This window comes from Penicillium chrysogenum, assembly GCF_028827035.1.
Source record: "Penicillium chrysogenum strain IBT 35668 chromosome Unknown utg000002l_segment0_segment0, whole genome shotgun sequence".
NCBI classification, from domain to species: domain Eukaryota; kingdom Fungi; phylum Ascomycota; class Eurotiomycetes; order Eurotiales; family Aspergillaceae; genus Penicillium; species Penicillium chrysogenum.
The window spans coordinates 5,873,248-5,888,409 of NW_026622750.1; the positions used below are offsets into that span (position 1 = coordinate 5,873,248).

General features: G+C 49.1%; 7 protein-coding genes across 7 annotated transcripts; 5 read left to right on the forward strand and 2 right to left on the reverse strand.

Moving 5' to 3' along the window:
- Positions 1-30: 30 nt before the first annotated feature.
- Positions 31-243, forward strand: N7489_005455 (uncharacterized protein; the record flags this gene model as incomplete). Its single annotated transcript, XM_056711207.1, has 1 exon — positions 31-243. One exon carries the CDS (start codon positions 31-33, stop codon positions 241-243), a length of 213 nt encoding a protein of 70 aa, XP_056569628.1.
- Positions 244-585: 342 nt separating this feature from the next.
- pdeA (3',5'-cyclic-nucleotide phosphodiesterase PDE1) lies at positions 586-2,318 on the reverse strand (the record flags this gene model as incomplete). The annotated part of the gene is made up of 3 exons (XM_056711208.1): positions 586-1,336; positions 1,387-2,072; positions 2,253-2,318. The coding sequence occupies 3 exons, from the start codon at positions 2,316-2,318 to the stop codon at positions 586-588; spliced, it is 1,503 nt and encodes a 500-aa protein (XP_056569629.1).
- Positions 2,319-3,487: 1,169 nt separating this feature from the next.
- On the reverse strand, positions 3,488-5,222 carry N7489_005457 (SSH4 family protein; the record flags this gene model as incomplete). The annotated part of the gene is made up of 4 exons (XM_056711209.1): positions 3,488-3,971; positions 4,051-4,318; positions 4,374-4,678; positions 4,735-5,222. 4 exons carry the CDS (start codon positions 5,220-5,222, stop codon positions 3,488-3,490), a joined length of 1,545 nt encoding a protein of 514 aa, XP_056569630.1.
- A 434-nt stretch (positions 5,223-5,656) lies between these two features.
- Positions 5,657-7,289, forward strand: N7489_005458 (aminopeptidase P family protein; the record flags this gene model as incomplete). The annotated part of the gene is made up of 2 exons (XM_056711210.1): positions 5,657-5,768; positions 5,914-7,289. The coding sequence occupies 2 exons, from the start codon at positions 5,657-5,659 to the stop codon at positions 7,287-7,289; spliced, it is 1,488 nt and encodes a 495-aa protein (XP_056569631.1).
- A 333-nt stretch (positions 7,290-7,622) lies between these two features.
- Positions 7,623-8,656, forward strand: N7489_005459 (uncharacterized protein; the record flags this gene model as incomplete). Its single annotated transcript, XM_056711211.1, has 2 exons — positions 7,623-8,152; positions 8,188-8,656. The coding sequence occupies 2 exons, from the start codon at positions 7,623-7,625 to the stop codon at positions 8,654-8,656; spliced, it is 999 nt and encodes a 332-aa protein (XP_056569632.1).
- Positions 8,657-11,196: 2,540 nt separating this feature from the next.
- On the forward strand, positions 11,197-11,487 carry N7489_005460 (HIG1 domain-containing protein; the record flags this gene model as incomplete). The annotated part of the gene is made up of 1 exon (XM_056711212.1): positions 11,197-11,487. The coding sequence occupies one exon, from the start codon at positions 11,197-11,199 to the stop codon at positions 11,485-11,487; it is 291 nt and encodes a 96-aa protein (XP_056569633.1).
- A 2,037-nt stretch (positions 11,488-13,524) lies between these two features.
- On the forward strand, positions 13,525-14,935 carry leu2A (3-isopropylmalate dehydrogenase LEU2; the record flags this gene model as incomplete). The annotated part of the gene is made up of 6 exons (XM_056711213.1): positions 13,525-13,575; positions 13,635-13,655; positions 13,708-13,773; positions 13,824-13,919; positions 14,005-14,632; positions 14,703-14,935. The coding sequence occupies 6 exons, from the start codon at positions 13,525-13,527 to the stop codon at positions 14,933-14,935; spliced, it is 1,095 nt and encodes a 364-aa protein (XP_056569634.1).
- Between the last annotated feature and the right edge of the window lie 227 nt (positions 14,936-15,162).

The following is a 15,162-nucleotide window of genomic DNA, read 5'->3' on the forward strand; positions in this document are numbered from 1 at the left end:
GATCGAATGAGAAACGGAGTAGTGGTTCTGATGAAGGAGCACAATATCACAGCGGATGCGGCAAAGATGATCCTTCTTGGTGTTATCGTCGAACAAGAGTCCCTGGCTGCGAAGCTCAAGCAGGAAAGATTGGAGAAACCCGCTTCAAAGGAGATCTTGCAATACTTCGAGGCTATTGAGCTTTATGTTGGTGGTAGCTGCTATTGGCACTCGACTGCGCCTCACTATCAGGTCTTTGAATGAGTGTATCTAAAGACACCCAGTTCAAATGTAGATAGGTATATTTCATATAGAAGAATAGATTTATCTAGCGCTTCTGAGATGGAAAGGAACTCCAAGCCTGGTAGACAGATGGGCACCTAGAATGTAAAAAGCCAAGCCGACTCGGACTTCAAATATCAAATTCTGTCTATCGCCGGTGATTCCCCGTGGTCAGTCCAATTATACGGGAGTCTACATGGAATGTAAAGATACAATAAGAATATTCGTTGACTGAGAAATGAACCCGGATTAATATACATTGAATGACGAGAAGAACGCTGCACCAAAAACCAACAAAAGTCCTCCTAGTAATACCCATAAGTCTCAAATCCATATTCCCTCAAGAGGATTCGGGATAAAGAATTCACAACCCAGATGGGCTGCTTCACCATGATCCTGGAGCTCTCTCAGGATCTGGTCCCTAGGGTGAGGCCCATCAGTGAGATTCTCCTTGATGTGAATAATGTAGACCCTTAATCCTTCCAGAGGAAGAGTAGTATCAACCGAAGTCCCAGAGTCCGGATTCCCCGTAGTATCTGCGATGTCCGCTCTGGGTATCTGAGGGGTCTCAAATGACTCGCTCGGATGTGATCGAGGCTCAGCAGGCGGCTCGGGGGTCCGGCCTTTATCGGCCGAGGAGCTTAGAGTCCGTTTCGATCGAGGGCTCACTTGCTCGCTGCCAGTCTCGGCGGGGGGGTCACGTTTGCGCTTTTTCTCTCCCGTGGTCGAATCCCGCACTTCCGTAACTCTGTTGGCGAGCACGCTGAGTTCAGAGACGAGATGTCGTGGACACATGTGGCCGTATAGATATGAGTCGTCGGTGCTGTCATTGTAAGAACATTCGATGAAGATCGCTCGTAGTTTCCCCGTGGCGATCTTCGGGGCCGCGGCTTCCCATACCCGTTTGTTGTGGGTTCCCATGGAGACCGAGTCGGGCTCGACGTCACCAAACACGATGATCTCGCTGCCGGTGTGATGATCGCGCAGAAAGAAAGCAGAACTCTCCACTGTTGCCATCACTGGCTCTTTGGAGTTGGAGGGGAGTAGACGTGGAGAGCGAGCGGGGGAATAGAAGCTGGGGAATGGTTAAGGAGTTTCGTTGGAAGATTGTGAATCTTAGCTTACCTGCCATCGGTATGGTCCACTGAAATCGCCCTTGAAGGAAGCATCAATTGGTGATCGGAAAAGACGGTACTCCCGACTCGATGATGCATTCCGCTTTCCGGATGGTATCGCTGCTTGCACCGCCCATGGCTAACACTCAAACACTTTGTCAGTAGGCCATTGCACGCCCTGACATAGCCTCTACTGTCCCCACGACCGAAACGAGGGTTTCCACCTTCCACCAATCGCTGATATGTGAGCAGACCAGCACCGCCATCCTCGTCCGACAAGTTAGGCCATATGACATCGTTGAACATGTGGTTTTTCAGAGCGGATAGCACAGATGGTAAAGCAGCCACAGGCTTTGGCCCGTTGCCCGCCTCGAGAATCGGAGTGTTAATGGCCAACCCTGAGATATGATCTAGATGAGGGTGTGTGATGAGAACAGCACCGATGATTTCGCGAAATACGTGGGCTGCATTTGCCTGTGCTGTGCTACAGGGCAGCTCTAGCCCCTGAAATGGCCCACTTGTCATCATCCCCTGATCATCCCTGTATTCGGGGATGTATCGCTCCAGTAATCGAATGATGCCTGCGAGAAGGGTACCCGCATCAACGGCAACCACAGAGTTGGAAGACCATTTCGTTGACGTTGACCGGACAAGAATGCCCGTGACGCTATCTTCGCGGGGTCCACCGGTCGGGCCCTGAGGTAGTCAGCATCCAGCGAAGTAGAATTTGCAGGGTTCCATCTGCTAGAACCCGCCATCAGGCAAGTTGAGAAAGCAACATCCAATCGCCAAGATATCTATCAGACCTGGATACCTGGCCCGGCACGTGACGGGTTCTGCAACAGACACGAAACAAATCAACGGGTCCTGACTTACCAAGACAATGACGTGGAATGCTGGTTCCTCAGCCATTGTTCCACTTGTCTCGCCCTTCGTGGACATGTGAGACACGAACAATAAACTAGACTTGTCACGGCCCAAGAGCAAGTGAAGCTGCCTGAGTACGCCTAATCCCCAATAGTAGGCTGATTTCAATGATAGAAATGTTTCACGGAGGCTCAAATAGACTGGCTGATAATCGAAATATGGGATATGAGAGGCGGCTAATAAAGACTGAGGGAAAAAAAAGAAATTACGTCGCAACGCGATAGTAGCGCACACGGGTTGTGATTCGGACTGCTCAAAGATGTTCGGAACTAACAGCCCTTTAGGTACCATGTGCCATACATAGGATAGGCCTATCTCTAGGAAGCAGAGTTGCTGTTCCTCGACGAGAGAGATAGAGACGCGCGAAGCGACAGAAATCTGGAGGCTGGGTCGGCAGAGTGCAGATAAGAGAACTCCGATTTCGTGGGGTAGATGTTTCCCCAGCTCCGTATCACAATGGGGCGCCTTGTGCGTAAGATACACTACTGCAGGTAAACTGCAGTGCCGATTGGAGGATATTTGTTTCAGCAAAGTACTCTGTTAAGGTGAGGTTTGGTCGGAGACGCCGGGAGTGGACCAAGTGGATTCTAGTGGGGTATGACCGCAATGGAGCCACGGATACGGAATGAAGATCTGGGGTCTGAGATATCAGATGGAGATTTATAGGTAAAGTACTCCGTACGTATGCAGGTAACGTCTGATGGTGTATGAGTAATTTTATCGATGACCTCCATCCACACTACGATCTCGCCTTCAAAGGATTACCAATTCAGATGTTCATCTTAACATAGTGAGACCTACGGAGTACATTTCTTTATAGCCTTCCATCTGTCAAATTGTGTGGTGGATCAGCATGTGACCTGTCAATAGATCTGCCTGACTTCAAATAAATGTACAGATTTAACATAAAGAGGGTATGCGGTCAACAAGGGCAACGATGGCAAAACGACGGTGCCCTTATAACGAATTCATTGAATGACTCCCCAAGGGCAAGGGACAATAGGGACGCAAAGCCCATCCCAATCCAGACAGAAAACATACCACAATAACCAAGAATCTGCCTTCGCCAACTGCTATAACGCCTTCCGTGAACCCGCTAAATAAAACGACAAAGAAATGATCAGACAAAGCCTCTCATGCGCCATGAGGTATGTTCAAAAGCAAAGTGGGGAATAGATGTTGCATCAGGACCGATCGTTGGCCTCTGAGTTATGTTCGTTCAAGTCTCTCTCCACCACAGTTTGGTAACTTGGTAGAAATTGACCACCGGAATCCACAGAGTCATTTGATGGAGAGTCGGGGTGCTCAGAATCCCTAAAGCTAGGTGGACTTTCTTCAGAGGCATCGCTGCCCCTGCGACTGCCGTCGGGACTAGAATACTCTGGCGGCGGGGCGTCTGGCTCTTGACTATCAGGAGCTGCCGCGACGTTGTCCTCTGCATTGGCCAAAGCAAAACGGCTGGACCCCTCGCCAGCATCTTCATGAGAAGGGATGTGGGTCAGCTGAGCGAGGGAAATGTCAGTTGGTGATCGAGAAGGTCCTGGGCTGGGCGCCGGAGGGATCCTAACACTTGAGCCTGAGGCCGCGTAGTGTGCATTTTGGTAAACGCGCTGGGAGATTTGAGCCGCACTCTCGCGGCCTGACTCGAGTAGAATGCTGCCTTGTTCACTGCCATAGGGTGGGGGGCGGGGCGAGGCTGCCAGTCATGGGGGCCAAGCCCCATTTTTTGACATTGCCTTCGATGAACACAAATCCCATTTGGCCAAAGTTCACGTGGACAGTGCAAGGACCGTTAGCACCGATGGTGGGAAAGAGGTTTTGTGAGCGATAGTTATGAGCCACGTCCTCCAATTTCTTGCCGTTCCGTGTGAAGAAGATGGTGCCAGATCGAGGTCGGTAGCCTACACCAACAACATCGCCCTGAAGTAGTGGAGGCCCGTATGGGGTGGGATTAAATGGTTGATTGAGTCTGCGATGTCCCGTAGATTGGTAGGCAACAGAGGTTTTATGGAAGCCTAGCGGTTGTTAGCGCGAATTCCTCGGGAGAGACACTTGAGTTGTAATACGTACCAGGCATTCGGAACAGGGGGTATGGTTTCGTGGTCACACCGATGCCGATTGTGGTCGAGTCAGGCTTATCGTATATCTTCGCCTCCCAGTAGTAGACATCATTCTGCTTAGGGATTGGCAGGTTGGTCTGCACACTGCACTCCGAGTCGAAGAACTCAATTTCTGTTCGCCCTTCCACAAAGCAGTTTGCAATTTCCAGCTCTGGTTGGAATTCCCAGGCAGATACACCTTTTTCTTGGATCGCGAGGAATTGTGATAGGGAGATGTCGCTTTGCACGGACTCGGGGGGTTTCCTTGGATAAAAGCTACAGCCCATTAGTAAAAGGATCGAAGAGACAGACATGGAAGTTCATTTCCAGACTTACCTTTTGCTCGCAAATATTCCGATCGCGCCAAGTCATCCATTGACTCTAGGGCCGCCTCTTCCTCGCGCAAGAACGCTTGCTCGTCGTCGTATTCACCGGGCCTGCCAATGCGATCGAGCATGATCCGCCCCTGGCGGGTATATTTGAAAAAGAAAAAGATCGCTAGAACAATAAATGCGACGGCAGCCGAGCCGAACGCAGACAAGATCCCAATCAAGATGCCTTTGCCGGTTGAGCCGCTCGAGTTGCCACTGGCCAGCATAGGCTCGGGACGGGACTCCATCGACAAAGAGGAGATGACATTCTGTAGATTCGCTTGGATTTGTTGCTGCGAAAGTGATGTATCGCTTTGTGTCGGTGTTGGTAATGGTAGCGTTGAGGAGACAAAGCCAATCGGTGACGTCGTCGGGTTGCCTATCACTGTGCTCAGGGTTGATGGCAGGCCTGCGAGCGCACCGGGGCTCGGAGCCTCAGGACCCTGCATCGTTCATGCGTCAAGTAAAAGAACAAAAAAGAGAAAAAGTCAAGAGACGGGGATATATTGAGATGGGGTGGTAAAGAGGAGGTGAGAGAGAGATAAGTGGGCGCGGCCCAGGTGAAATGGGCGGGTTATCTAAGACGTTTTCGGCCCAGGACCTGAAGCTTTATAACTAACAATGCAAGGCAATGTATGAGTTGGTTCCTGGATTTGGAGATCCTGTTTTTTTCTGGAATATTTGAAGGAATCTATGTCTCTAGCAAAAATTTGGCTTTTGGCCTCAGAAATAGCTGTAATATAGCAGTCGGGGTCACACTGGGGCTGATACGGTCTATCTATCCCTACTCAGGATAAGCCCTTCTCTCCTCTTCCCCTCTCTCCTGCCTCCTTACTTGAGATCCCTCTTCCCTCTCTTTGTTGAGTTTCAGTTTCTCTTAAGAATGCGTGCAAATAGTGGTGCCCAGGGGTCTACAGCTCAAGACATCATGATCAATCCCCTCGACTCCTATAATATCCGCGTGGTGACACCTACCTCCTGCGATAAATACCCAGGTCGGTACACTTCTCCCTACAGTGCACATCGCAAGGTCGGAATGCCTTCATTTACCCTCCTTTGCCTCACATACCTGTTTGCTACTCCACTGAACTGCGACCGGTGATCGTCTGAGACTCGAGCTGACCAGACCGCTCTGACCAGCCAAGCACCATGCGCGCAACGTCGCCCGGAAGCTTGGAGCTTCAAGTGGCTTGATCTTTCTCTCCGGACAGCCGACAATTAATCTGCGCGACTCCGATCAATCGCGCCCATTCCGACAACGACGGTACTTCTACTACCTGAGTGGGGTCGACGAGCCCGACTGCTCCCTGACATACGATATTGAACAAGACCTGTTATCTCTTTATGTCCCGGATTTTGACCTCCACCGTGCTATTTGGATGGGCCCGACCCTCTCACGGGAGGACGCGCAAGACCGATATGATGTGGACCATGTACGGTATCACGCCTCGCTCAAATATGAGCTGCAGGCGTGGCTGGACGAGAGAAAGCAAGGCAGCGAGCTGTACCTAATTCATGACTCGGAGAAGCCCGAGCATCTGCCAAAAGATCTGCCTTTGAACCTGGAACAGCTAAGGCCTGCTATGGACACAGCCCGAGGTGTCAAGGACGAATATGAAATCCGGATGATCCGCCAGGCCAACGAAGTCTCGGGGCTTGCTCATCGGAGAATCCTAGAGAGTATCCAGTCTATGTCCAATGAGTCCCAGATTGAAGGATCATTTTTGAACACCTGTATCTCGCACGGCGCCCGGAACCAGGCATACCAGATTATCGCAGCATCGGGGCCCAACGCCGCTGTCCTGCACTACGACCGAAATAACGAAACTCTCAACAAGAAACCTCTCGTCTGTCTCGATGCTGGCGCGGAGTGGAACTGCTATGCGAGTGATGTGACGCGGACCTTCCCGCTTACCGGCGAGTGGCCTAGCGACTACGTGCGGGATATCTATAAGCTAGTAGAGCGCATGCAAGATGAGTGTATCCGACTGATTCGGAAAGGGACACGCTATCTATCCCTCCACAATCTAGCCCATGACATCGCGATCGAGGGTCTCCTGGCTCTGGGTGTGTTCAAGAACGGCACGATTCATGAGCTCCGTCAATCTGGCGTATCCAAAGTATTCTTCCCACACGGACTCGGTCATCATGTCGGTCTTGAAGTCCACGATGTATCGGAGCGGTCAATCATGGCTATTCAGCGGTCCGATGAGCTCCAATACCGCCCGATCCTGAACTCCACCTGTCTTTCGCCGTGCACTCTCTCCGCTCCGCTGCTGGAAGAGGGAATGGTCGTGACCGTTGAGCCAGGACTCTACTTCTCTCCTCTAGCTATGGCTAACGCGCGCCACCAGCCGTATGCCCGGTATATTGATTTCGATGTCGCGGAAAAATATATCCATATTGGTGGAGTGCGCATTGAAGATGATATTCTTGTGACTGCTACTGGGTACGAGAATCTCACTACTGCGCCAAAGGGCGAGGAAATGCTTGCCATTATTAGAGGATCCGCATAGAGTAGATCTTAGTACAATAAATAGCGGCATGCGGGAGACACTGTCCATTCAATGTGACGATTGAGAAATGTTTTGGCAGAACTGATACGGAGAAGTACCTATAATACTCACCGCCTTACTAAAAGAGAAATCTCTGGCTCTCCCTAAGACTTTCTTCCTTTTCCTTCCCCTCTCTGTCAACTTGAGGACCAATTTTCCCTTGTTATACGGGCAATAAGTCGTCCCTCCCTTCGAACGACGACGGTACAGCATCGTATACAGCATAATCAGAGTCCTTGCCTTCACGTTCGCCAGAAAGGGTAACTTTTATGCCAGAGTGGGTACGCCCTCACAATGGACGATTACCAGACACTCGTCGTGGCTCAATTCTTCGAGCCACTACCAAGCCTCTCCCAGACATCGTGTCATCAGTTCGTCTTACACCATATCGCCCCGATCCTTTTTCCCAACACTACCGACAAGGTAGACGTTCAGCCCAGCCCTTTCCAGGGAAGCATGAGCTATACCGCTATATTACATACTCACTCCATGCACACCGATCATCGTACTGCCGTCCAGTTCCGAAGCGACAAGCAAGACCTCTTTGGAGTCATCGAAGCTAGCCGTATTCATGGACACATTGTACCCTTGGTAACATACCGGGGCATGTACGAAGGGCTATTTGTCTATACATCACCTTTTGCGGAAGGGACACCGTATATCAGTGTCTTAATGTCTTCTCAGGACTATGAACTGCCGCTCCGGAAGAAGATAGTGACTGTCCTAGACCTTGCAGACCTCGTTACTCGGGGAGCTAGAGCGAACACCACACCCGACACTACTATATCCGACCTCACCTCTACTCTTGATAAAATTCGTTATAGGTCAATAACTATGTTTTCCGAAACACAGCTCTTAGAAACAGCATTTCCGCTTGTATTAGCAAACTCCTACCACGGCTACGCGATCTCGCCGTCCTCCCTATCACACTTACCCACCAGGATCTCGCCCCATTCAATTACCTTATCGACGACTCCACAGGCCGGGTTCAAGCTGTACTAGACTGGGATAGTGCTCTATACCTCCCAGTTGGGTCAAATTTTCATTTTGTAGATAGTCTTTTCGGTTTCATGACCCCGAGTGGTTGGCAAGACACAGAGGATCGTCAGGAACTCGAGGGAGCGTTTTACGACCGGGTTATAGCTAGTCTTGCGACCCAGGGAGTTGGGGGAATAACAAAAGAGCAACTGGAGTCGCAGAAGGCGATCGGGATGTTGCTGTACGGTGTGAAGCGGCTTCTCGAGTTCAAAGACGAACGAGCTGAGCACTATCTAGATGGATATCTTCGCGGGTTATCTTTCATGAATGAGTCCATGTTCTTGCATTAACTTAGTATCTTGAGAGTTCAATTGCCAGTTCTGAAAATACAGCTAAACGAATGCACGAGGGGAACATCAAAGCAAGAGATAGAACCTCATAAAGAGGAGGATGCTATATAGGGTCTGCGAATTTAAGACTCTTCAGCAGCATTCAACCGCGGCATGACCTTGACTTCACACTTCGTATAGGGACTCATCAGAGACAGGTGCCTCCTCTGGTCTCGAGCGCCCTCACTTAGGATGTGGCATGTTCGTCGGGCACTAATAGGTCGCAGTCAATTTCGCTTACCAGCAGAAGGAAAAGGGTTAAGAAAAGCTTGAAGTTAAACTTCAGCATGGTTTGCAACGGCGAGGTGGTTATGTAGAAGGTGACGATTTGAAGTTAGGAAGAGAAATAGGAACCACGATATGAGTGAATGGAAGGTGGAATAAGAACAGTAAAGAAAAATAAGAGAGAACTGTAGTGAGGAGTGAGGAACGTAAAGAGAAAGAAAGCTACCACGAGGAGGAAGAGACATAGGTGGAGCTGACAGAGCTGTGGACTTGTCCTCTAGCGCGGAGCGTTAACTATAGAAACCCCATTCTATCAATAATAACGTGGCCGTAGAACGGAGGAGGTAGAAGTAGGTCTATCTGGAAGAATCTGGTTCTATCCCAGAAAGCCGCCTGCTCTTTAGTGAAGCAGATAACACGTAGGTTACTACTATCCGTCTAGACCTCTTAGATATAGGCCGAACTAGGATCTTTTCTATCCTTGGTTATCTTCGGGTAAGCAACCGCTATATAAGGAGGTTAGAAGATATAGAATAGAAGCCCATTAAACGAGCGCTCACTTGTGAGAAGGAAGATGTGGCTATAACTGAAGGAGGCGATATAGCGAAATGCTAAGTCAGATAGAGAAAGTGAGGCCAGAGTGAAAAAGGATGGAGGATTGAATCAGAGTCAAAGAGATGTCAGAGTGAGGAAAAGGTGAATACAGAGGAAGAGGAAGGAAGGACACACGTTAACCCACCTAGGCAAGATAATGCCTTTCCCGTGTGTTCCGTAAACACTTTGTGATTGCCAGAGTTCAGTGGAGCATAGACGTTGTTCCCTTTACACTCAACAACCCCATGTTCATTGACATGGAAGCTCCACCCAGTGATGGCAGGTTCGCTCGTACCAATCAATCTCTTGTTCGGAGATAAGGTGAGGAGCGACACTAATGGTGCCACGTCCACTAGGGTTTGTAAACTCAATGAAGTCTTCTCTGTTTGCTCTTGCAGTTTATAGTTGGAGTTGGCCATGGAGACTTCAACCTCGGGGATGCCAAGGACTTACTAACGTCATTGATCATCCTAATGCCGCAGTATCACTTTAATCGGGCCTTTCGTAACCCGGCAATTTCTCGCACCCGCGTCCTTCATTTCCTTATACATCCATGGGTAGCTTACATTATTATACTGCTATATAAGGGTAATTATTGATATATGATTGATTTATATAGTACAACTAAAAGGCTATAAGTGGGGGTAAATGCTAGGGACAACATAGAAGATGACGGGCAAGACGTAAGGCAGTCATTATCAATGACATGTCGATTAATTACAGTTATCCTCTTCACATGAATCTCAAATTTCTTTGTCTATGTATTTAAGCAAAAAGGCAAGCAGGTTTGGACTTGTCTATAAAGAAAACGCTCAAATACTCCATCCATGACAGCAACCAAAGCAGGAAAGCAGGAATTGCCTTCGTCGCCTCCATCGACATATATCAGGTCCAGGTCAACGGTTCCGGTTTGCCCTTTATATCCTCACAGGGGCTTTCGTATATCGAGCTGGTGCAGCACTCGCTGGTGTTCTCTTTTCAAGGCTTTGAATTCATCATCTAACTGATGGTGCCATGGGTATAAGACGAAGACTTGGAATGCCAATGCTGAAGAGGCAACTCCAAAATTGATGAGCGAGATTCCGCGCGTAATCCACATGGCTATACAGGCTGTTTCATCAGTAACTGGGCAAAATGGGTAGGTTATAGGAGACTCACCGTAGAGTGGGGAAAGAGAATATCGGTATTATTGTTAGATGATGGATATAAAGCACCTAGGATGAGTTATAAGATGCAGAGCAGAAACGAAGGCCTTGGAGGAAATATAAGTAAAAGGGGGCCGAGGTCGAATTTTGTTGTTCCTGGAATTCCAGTTGCAGTCTACAATATATAAACATGGTCCATTCGATTTCGGCAAGAACTCCGCTGGACACCTCACGGGTATGAATCGATACCGAATACGGTTAGAGCGAAGGAGAAAGTGGAGAAAGATCGTTGCGGCGAAAAGTTTTACCGACCGAAACTCTTATCTATCGGAGATTGATCGTATCAGTCGGATCCGAAGAGATAACAAGGCTCTATTAAACTCGCTGTGTTTATGACCCTTAAGAACCCCCTAAACAGAAATTGATCGTAAAGAGTAAGGGCTCCTACCTTACTCCTCGACAGAGAATATCACTAACAACTCCCTTCATAGATCACCCTTCTCCCAGTCTCGAGACAGACCCAAATATATCCAAACAATGGAGTCTAAACAACAAAGTACGTCCCAGCAGCTGTTCAGTTGGGTAAGGGAACAGAAATACAAGCTGGCTGGTGCTACTTTTGTTGCCAGCATGGTCGGTTCCTTTATTCTAGTCGGCCGCAACCCGCACCTGACGGGCAAACAAAAGATTGTGCAGGCTCGTGTCTACGCACAGGGTTTAACACTAGCTGTCATTGTCTCGTTGGCTGCGCTAGACATGGCAGACCGACGAAAGCCATATATTGCTCAGAGGAAGGAACCTGTCAAGCAGTCTGATGGAGGGAACTAAGGTTAGGAATTTCCAAGAGGGCGACCATAGACGGAGGAAATATGTATAGAGATGTCGATATGTATTGTATATAAAAGCCTACACTAAGATGCACCAAATCAGTCACAGTCAGCTCTTAGAGTACAATTTTAATTGTCCTCAGCATTCAATTATAAACATTCCTTTCCACTCTCCATCATACTTACTCACTTAGCAGGACAACGATCTCCCTTTCACGTTACTATATCTACTCCGTCAAGTCTTTACTTCACGGTATCTCGATAAATAAAACAATTGAGTTTATGTTATGCCGAGAGCAGATATCCCTTTTACTATAGTCGGCAGTTAGTAGTGTAAGCTCTGATATCGGGAGATCCGTAGGTATAAGCATCTTGTAATCATTCTGCCTCGTTATGGATCACTTTCGGCATGTCTAACAATTTTCTGCTCTTCTTTCAAGAATGAATCATTCTTCAAGAGGTGCCAATGAGTCAAACTCAGCGGGAATATGGATGTGGTCCTGGAACGCCGGATGAAGTGTACGATTGAATGCACCAGTTACGATAATAACGCAAGCATCAATGACTACATGTAGTCTATTGGGATGAGAATACATATTGGCAGTGGATAATAACAAGGCGAGAAGCGGCCTTTTGAGTAAATGTTACGCTTGTAATGAGTTGACCATGAGATTAAGCGGCCAGGGACCCCGGGGCCGGACCCTATGAGCGTAGAACCTTGGCAAGGGTATTATATAGTCGTCTCGGAATGTACAACCTTGAAATAACCTAAAAGGCGGCACTGAGGATAGTCACAAGGTCGTGGCTTCCATATTATGCCAAGAAGGAACGGCCTGATGCTTCCTTCCCGTTGTCCCAGGGGTGTACCTTCCGGCTGATATGTATGTCCGCCAATGCCGGAGGCATAGAATATACATTATGAAAGTCGGTAATACCACTCCAGTTATCCTTTATGCGGCAGCTATAGGTTCTCATAACTGAGCGCCTGTCTGAACATGAGCCAGTACCGTAAGGCGTATACTGCTCTATCTCGAGAGAAAGACACTTAAGATGGAAGAAACAACTACATTCCACCTAAGATCAGTATTTAGTGGTCCCAGGTGCCCAGGTCCACGGGCGGTCTTCCAGGATTAGTGACCATGCAACCAGCCCGCGGGCCCTCCAGCTAGATCTAAGCCACCCTGCAATTTCCAAGGTTGCTAAATGAAGAAGTCTATGGCACACACTAGTCAGAATAATATATGGATGTTTGAGTATGCGCCAGGCGCTAATTTTCCCCATTAAGGCCTCAATTTCGGCTCTCATTGACCATCAACCCTCGACCCTCAAATATATTGGTGAACCGGCTGCATTGGCAAACGAGCCCATAACGTTTAAAAATCGATCCAGGGCAGATGCAGCAGTCTGACAGTCTCCGGACGCTGTTGTCGTAGAGAGCGGGATATAGTTTGCAATAGAGAGCAACGAAATCGGCAGTCGTCCACGGGTGTCCAAGAAAGTATTTCAAGAAGAGGACTTACCCTCATTTGAAACGTGGAGCGCCCCTGTATGAAGTCGCAGGTCAGAGACATTGCTTCACGGCTTCAAGACCGTGACCAGAAATAGCTTGGCCCGTGGACAAGCTTTGCGAGATTTTAATGTATGCGATATCTGTAAATGATTGGCCTGGATCCGTAGCGTCTTGGTATACTTGACTTAGTAGTCGCTGGAATCATCAACGTTGTCTAGTAAACAAAGGAGTTGCTTGCTGTATATAGCCAGGAAAGACCACACCATAATTGTAAGCTTAGGAATAAAGAGCAACTTTCTAGGATCAAGGGCAAAACAAAGCTGAAACAGGTAAACGAACCTTGGAATGGTCCACGGGTATATCTTCATCGATGTAACCGTGAATAAGCGACGCCGATGATTGGGTTTATGTCATCGGGCGCCGATGTCGGAGTTGGCGGGGTTGTACCTTGAAATTCACCCGCCCTTATATTCTGAAAGCTCCTGACACGGCCAATTGAGTCAATCATTTCTCTTCATATACTGCATAATGTCTTCCTTCAACATCGTCGTCTTCGGTGGTGACCACTGTGGTCCCGAGGTATGTCATTGAGAGCTCTCGCGGGGAAATTGAACACAGGACTGACAATTAGAGAATAGGTGACCGCTGAGGCTGTCAAGGTAACATTGCAAGCTGGGATTGCACGGTGTAGACATACTGATTGAATTTCAGATCCTCCGCGTCATTGAGAAGTCCCGTGGTGTTACTTTTAACCTGCAGGATCACCTGCTCGGTGGTGTGAGTATACTCCGCCCACGCGACAAAAGCTCAATGGCTAACTATTACAGGCCTCTATCGATGCCACCGGTTCTCCCTTGACCGACGAGGCCTTGAACGCCGCCAAGAATGCCGATGCCGTTCTCCTCGGTGCCATTGGAGGTCCCGTACGTCTAAACCCCCAACCCCTCCGTTTCCTTCCTCCCCGCACAAACACCAAGAACAAGCCTACTGACCCATTCGGACCAACAGAAATGGGGCACCGGCGCCGTACGCCCAGAACAGGGTATCCTCAAGCTGCGCAAGGAAATGGGCACATTCGGCAACCTGCGGCCCTGCAACTTCGCTGCGCCCTCGCTGGTCGAGAGCTCGCCTCTCAAGGCCGACATCTGCCGCGGCGTTGACTTCAACATCATCCGCGAGCTGACGGGCGGTATCTACTTTGGTGAGCGCAAGGAGGACGATGGCTCCGGATACGCCATGGACACTGAGCCCTACTCGCGCGAGGAGATCGAGCGCATCATCCGTCTCGCCGCCAACCTCGCTCTGCAGCACAACCCGCCCCTGCCCGTCTGGAGTTTGGACAAGGCCAATGTCCTCGCTACCAGCCGTCTGTGGCGCAAGGTTGTCACCGAGGTTATGGAGAAGGAATACCCCCAGGTCTCCATTGGTCACCACCTCATTGACTCGGCCGCCATGCTCATGATCAAGGACCCCCGTAAGCTGAACGGTATTGTTGTTACTAGCAACCTGTTCGGTGATATTATTAGCGATGAGGCTAGTGTTATCCCCGGATCTCTGGGTCTGCTTCCCAGTGCCAGTTTGAGTGGTATTCCTGATGGCAAGAGCCGTGTCAACGGTATCTACGAGCCTATTCACGGTAAGTGTTCTGTCATCTCTATTGCGTACTGCCAATCTTGGTTCTGGCCATGGCTAACTGGTACTCACAGGCTCTGCCCCCGATATTGCTGGCAAGGGCATCGTCAACCCCATTGCTACTATCCTGTCTGTTGCCATGATGATGCAGTACTCCTTCAACATGATCGACGTAGCTCGCGTCATTGAGCAGGCTGTGAGCAACGTCATCGAGGCTGGTGTCCGCACCGGCGACATTGGCGGCACAGCCAAGACTACCGAAGTTGGCGATGCCGTCGCCGCCGAGCTGGAGAAGCTGCTTAAGTAGATATAAAGCAGCCCCTTCGATGTTTCTATATGAGATATGACTAGCATAGAAAACTAAAAATATGAATACCCATTTTAAGATGCAACATGTATTTCACTGGCACGAACATGCCTAATGATATTCACTAGCAGACCCAAACCCATGCAAAAAAATTGGAACTGGGTATCATGAAGACATTGAAACTCCGATAACAAAACCTCCGTTAGCATTTTGTAACCCACTCAACG